The sequence below is a fragment of the Lycium ferocissimum genome, unplaced genomic scaffold (genome assembly GCF_029784015.1).
Source record: "Lycium ferocissimum isolate CSIRO_LF1 unplaced genomic scaffold, AGI_CSIRO_Lferr_CH_V1 ctg19684, whole genome shotgun sequence".
Lineage (NCBI taxonomy): Eukaryota > Viridiplantae > Streptophyta > Magnoliopsida > Solanales > Solanaceae > Lycium > Lycium ferocissimum.
The window spans coordinates 1-6,229 of NW_026718579.1; the positions used below are offsets into that span (position 1 = coordinate 1).

The following is a 6,229-nucleotide window of genomic DNA, read 5'->3' on the forward strand; positions in this document are numbered from 1 at the left end:
TAAAGGTTGTATATAATTAAAAGAGCTTTCCAACCATAGGTCCACTCATACGATATCGGGAACAAATGTTATACGCATTTTAAGATCTATTGTCCGCAGAAATAACCTTGAGCAAACGCGCCGCAAAAGCTGGCACGAACGCGCGCGGTGGGACACAGTAACTCGTAACCGCGAACGCTCCACTTGCGCGGTGCAATCGCGCCGAGCAATTTTAAGTTTGGTCAGTGTTCACCACGGGCCGAATTATAAAAAGGGGGACTCCCCCTAATCTTTCGTACCAACACACTTAAACTTCCTCAAACCTTCCAGAATTTTCCCCAAGCTTCCCACATAAACTTTTAAGCCCAAAACCAGGTATAATTCCCAAAACCCAGTCCAGACGGCATATAGTTGCAACTACAAAACTGTATAGCAGCACGTTATAGCTTAAGCTCAAAGTGGAGAAGTGAAGATACGGAAATATTATTGAGAGAAAGGTATGAATCTCCTTCTATTAACGTTAATCTTAGTTTATTTACGGAGAAGGAGTTGTAAAATTGTTATAAAATGTTTCTGTGGTGGAAATATGGGACAAACACCATATGGGATGTTTATGAAGTATTTTGGTATTGGAAATATTATGGTTAATGTTGGTATTGTTGTGTTGTTGTTGGTTGTTGAATTAAGAATTCGGGCTAGGCATATAAACAGGGGAAATGCTACCCGATTTTCGGCAGAATATAGAATAGTTTGATTTGAAACTTGGAACAAGTGTGCGATAAAGAGGCTAACGTTAGTATAAATCCTTTTAAATGTAGATTTGCGAGCTCGGACGCATAAGCGTAGCTAATAGGAGGCTAAATAGGTATGTTAAGGCTCGTCCCTTTCTTTGAGAGGCATGATTCCTATGTTATGACTTCATAAACGTTTCCATATCTTCCTTATTTTCAAAAGTTAGATGTTTATGAGCGCAAGGCATAATCCCTTTCCTAATAATTCATAAATGTTTTCCAAAATGTTCGTATTTTCTAAATCAGAGATTTATGGCTCCGTAAGCTCTTATGATAATAACGATGAACCTGTTTTCACAATGATAACGATGATGTCAAAGATGAGAATATTTTCCTATGATGATTATGATGATGATGATGATTCTGTGTTCAAAGGTTCCAAGTTTACGATTTGACGATATAAGAATGTTAAAGCTATTTCTTGATTTCTCAATTTTATTCATGGATGATGACTATTTTTAAAGATTCCAAAGTATATGAATTGGCGCCTTATGAGATTTATGATCTTATTCTATGTTTTCTCTTAATGTTATTCTTCGTTGATAGTCTCACCTTATAATAATTGTTCCTTGAGGCGAGACAAAGCGATGATGATTATTCCATAATATAATCGGAGGTTGCCGACCTTACGTCACTCCGATAGAGACATAAATTTCCTTGGGCTCTCATGCATGCTGCTTATAAGATATATGTGTATGATATATGTATATGTATATGGGGAATATGAAAAAAAGGGTGAGGCGCTATAGACGATCAGTTGGTATAATATGATATGATATTATCCCGAGCGCGGGATGCCCGGACGCGGGACATATGTGGTTAAATGGATCAGAGCCGACGTTCCTCGGCAATATGATATGTTCTATTTTATGTATACATGTATTAGAAATATTTTTCAAAGAAAGTTAAGTATGCATGGCATCCGCCCTAAGAGGCATCCTGATGTACAGGTTATTTCCTTATCTCAAGCTATGTTCCATATGTCTTATTATATTATTGTTCATGCCTTACATACTCGGTACATTACTCGTACTGACGTCCCTTCTTGTGGATGCTGCATTCATGCCCGCCAGGTCGGTAGCCGACGAGACGATTCACGAAGAGTAGGACCTCCCCTCCGGCATAGTTAGTACGCTCCGTTGATCCGTAAATGCTGCGGCCTCCTTTCGCATATCTTTATCTTGTTATGTACATATATGGGTATGGCGGGGCCTTGTCGTCCTTTCTACTTGTTTGTTTTTCGTAGGTACGTAAAACGGTGTGATATGTAGTCATGATATTATGCGGCCTCGTACGGCGTTCATTTTGTTGTACAATATATGTATATCTCAGTGGCCTAATCGGCTTGTTGTTACTCTCGATATGTATGTTTACATATATGTGTGTTGTTTATTGAGTTTTCGATATGGTGTCTCTTGTGTTGATTGTCCAGGAGACAATACAGCTCAGATACAGATTATGTGCGGGCCCATGATAGTCAGAGAGAAATAAATGCAAGAATAGGAGTGATTGGCCAGTAGTGGTCGGGCACTTGTTACGACCCATCGGTTTGGGTCGTGACAAAAGTGATATGGATACTATTGATCCTGTAGAGATTAATAGTGAGGAAGTGACAAAACCAGTTGATAATATTTCTGTTGATGTTCCAAAAGATAGTAATGATGAGACTTCTGAGGATGTAGTGCATAAGTTAGGGGTGGCGGTGAACACTGTCAACAATGTGGAGAACTTAAGCAAAAAATCAGATGACAAGGAGTTAGATGTGCTCAAAGTGAATAAAGAGGATAATACATCTGTTGATTCTTCTGTTTTGTCTGAAAATTTGGAAATTCTTAAGATGGATGAAGAATAGATCTGTCATACGGTTGTTAATAACGGAGATACCTCAGAAGGTGTGAAAGTTTTTAATGTGTCTGAACTAAATAATGAGAAAGCATGTGGGGATGGTGTACAGGTTCCAAGAGTGGAGATAAGCAGTACTAACAGTGTGAATAATGTAGATCATGTTAAGGAAGACAAGGAAGTAAAAGTGTACAATGAAGAGGAGATGAAGCTTGGATGTGCAGCTGATGCTGATGCTTCTGAGCCTGCAGAGATCAATAATGAGGAGATGCTTAATGAAGCTGAATTAAAACATATCCGGTGTTCAGACTCAGATATACTTGATCTGAAGGAAGGACTTACTGATGATAAAAAGAATGAAGTGTTAGAAGGTGTTAACTGTGATCAACCTGATGAGTCTCATAATAGTGAAGTGGTGGGTGATATGATCAAAGAAGTTTATATTGAGGTGGAAGTTTCTGAAGCAAGGTTACAAAATGTTATTGCAATGGCACAAGAAGAGCTTTCTGATTCTTCCAAGCAGGTTGAAGGAAATATTACATTGTGACAAGGGGAGCATGTTGTTTCTACAAGTTTTAACTTTGAACATAATGAAGGTAAGGCACTTTTACTTATTGAAGATCAAGAGGATGGATCATGCTCTGGTGACAAGTTCAGGACATATGAGTCTATCAATGAAGTCATGGATAATGCAGACAAGTTTCTTGCAGAAATTGAGGAGAAGGCTGAAGTTGGGACTGAAAATCCCAAACTTGGAGAAATAGTAGGGAAGCATGCTATAAGCTATGAGGTAGAGGGAAATATGGTAGTTGGTTGTTATCCTAGTAAACCTACATCATATACTACTGATAAGGATTCAGATTCACCTGCACAAGTTCCAGTTTGGAATAGTTTGATTTTGAAGGAGAATATGTATACTTTATTAGTGCAGAGGAAATATTCTCCAAATAAGAAACTTCATGCTTTAGTGTCTCATAATTTGAATGTCTTGGAAAACCAGAACAAGAGTGTATAAGATTTGAAAGAGAATACTTTAGTCATGTAAGATATGAAGCTGGATGACATTGAGCATCATATGAGTGATCTTCCTAGACATGAAGGGGTATCACCAGTGAACAATGGCAAAAACAGCTGGAAAGGTAAAAAGAATATGAATGATGTTGATTTGCACGACACCAGATCTCTTTCTAAGAGAAATACATCAGCAAATAATAAAATCGGAGAATCTCAACCATCCAGAATTCTTCCACAAAGAGGTGCAGCTTCTAAAGCCACTTCTTAATGATGTTAAAAGCATTCATTTGGAACATCAAGTCTGTGAATATTCAGAAGGATTTCCATAGAGTTCAGATGTTGCATAGACATCACAAATTCATTTTGATTGCACTTATGGAACCTTTTCAAGACTCAAGGCATATTTCTAGATACAAAAGAAGATTGGGTATGAGCTTGGCAAATCATAATTGTAATGGGAAGATCTGGTGTTTTATCAATGAAGGAATAGATGTGGAGGTTTTAATGGATACAGAACAACAGGTTACCATCAAATTATTTCTGCAGAATAGTGGTAAGGTCCTAATTACTACACTGGTATATGCAAAATGTGATGCTAATGAAAGATTGGAGCTGTGGGATAGCATTTATAACTTGTCTAACAATATGTATTTCCCATGGTTAGTTGGGGGGAGATTTTAATGTCATTATGAATGAAGAGGAAAAAATTGGAGGATTACCAGTGTATCACACAGAGGTTGAAGATTTTTCTTTGAAGATTTTGCTTTTTGCATGAATTCTTGTGAGTTGATAGAAGTTGAATTTAGAGGCAACCCCTTTACTTGGTGGAATGGTAGAGCTGGTGATGATTGTATTTTCAAGAGGTTGGACAGAATATTAGTGAATAATCATTTACAAGAATGGTTTGGCAATTTGACCATGGAGCATTTATCCAGAACTAGTTCAAACCATGCACCTCTTTTGTTGACTGCAGGAGAACAGCTTCAACATTTTCATAAGCCTTTTAAGTTCCTCAAATTCTAGTTGGAAAATGATTCATTCATGCAAACAGTTGAGCATAATTGGGAGACTGAATATATAGGAGATGCTTTCATTACTTTCAAACTAAAGATGAAGAATTTAAAAACTTCTCTTTCCAAATGGAGTAGGGAGACTTTTGGGGGTATTTCAAGCAGTTAACTATTAGAGAGGATATTGTCAAGATTAAAGAACAACTATTTGAAGAAGATCCTTATGAAGTTAATAGGATGGTATTACAACAAGCACAAGCAAAATTCAAGAGATACTTACACTTTGAGGAAGAGTTTTGGAGACAAAAAATTGGGATTCAATGGCATTCAGAAGAGGAAAAATACTAGGTTCTTTCATAGTTTGGTTAATGGAAGAAGAAAGAGATTGAAAATTATTAGAATTCAAAATGGAGAAGGAGATTGGATTACCAATAGTGATCACATTAAAACTGCAGCAATTGACTTTTATCAGCTCAAGAGGCTATTTCCTCAGATTATAGCATTCTAGAACATGTTCATGAGAGTGTAACATAGAAGCATAATTCTGCATTATGTTCTATGCCTTTTGGAGAAAGTGAAAAGAGTTGTTTTTGAACTTGTTTTTTATCTTGTTGGCATAGATGTTTATAATGTGGTGAAAGCTTTCTATGAAGGACAGACTCTCCCAAAATCTGTCACTCATACAAACTTGGTACTACTACCAAAGAAAGTCATTATTAACACTTTTTTTCTGATTTGAGGCCCATCAATTTGAGCAACTTCATTAAAAAGGTCATTGTTAGAGTTATTCATGATAGGTTGGATTCCATCTTGCCTTCATTGATATCGCCAAATCAATTTAGTTTTGTCAAAGGCAGGAACATTATTGAAAATGTGTTGCTTACTCAAGAATTAGTTCCTGATATTAGAAAAAGAGGAAAACCAACAAATGTGATCATAAAGTTAGATATGGCAATGCCTATGATAGGGTGTCATGGAACTATCTTAGACAGGTGATGAAGAAGATGGGATTTGCAAATATCTTTCTTGATATGATTTGGAGGATTATGGCAAATAATTGGCATTTTATTCTCATAAATGGACAGGCTCATGGTTTTTTTCATTCATCAAGAGGTGTAAAGAAAGGTGATCCTCTATCACCTACTTTGTTTATATTGGCTGTTGAGGTATTATCTAGAGCACTGAATTCTCTTTTTGAAGATGGTATGTTTAGAGGATATGGGATGCCTAAGTGGAGTTCAAATTTGAATCACCTTTCTTATGTTGATGATACTATTGTGTTTGCTTCTGCTGAAAAGTTGTCTCTTTAAAGAATTATGGGGCTTTTGCATGAGTATGAACTTGTTTCTGGTAAGAAAATTAATGTGGATAAAAGTGCTTTTTACATGCATAAGAATGTCACAATTGAATTGATTCAAGAGGTGCAACATACTACTGGTTTCACTAGGGGGGAATTTTCTTTTACTTATCTTAGATGTCCAGTATTTCATACAAGAAAGTAGAAGCTGCTCTACAAGGATGTAATGAAGAAGGTTAGATATAAACTACAGGCTTGGAAAGGAAAAGTGCTCTCTTTTGGTGGAAAAGCAGTAC

At 36.7% G+C, this 6,229-nt stretch overlaps 1 protein-coding gene across 1 annotated transcript; it reads left to right on the forward strand.

Moving 5' to 3' along the window:
* Positions 1–3,896: 3,896 nt before the first annotated feature.
* Positions 3,897–5,946, forward strand: LOC132042996 (uncharacterized). The gene is made up of 3 exons (XM_059433493.1): positions 3,897–4,285; positions 5,434–5,628; positions 5,748–5,946. Exons 1-3 carry the CDS (start codon positions 3,897–3,899, stop codon positions 5,944–5,946), a joined length of 783 nt encoding a protein of 260 aa, XP_059289476.1.
* Positions 5,947–6,229: the final 283 nt, after the last annotated feature.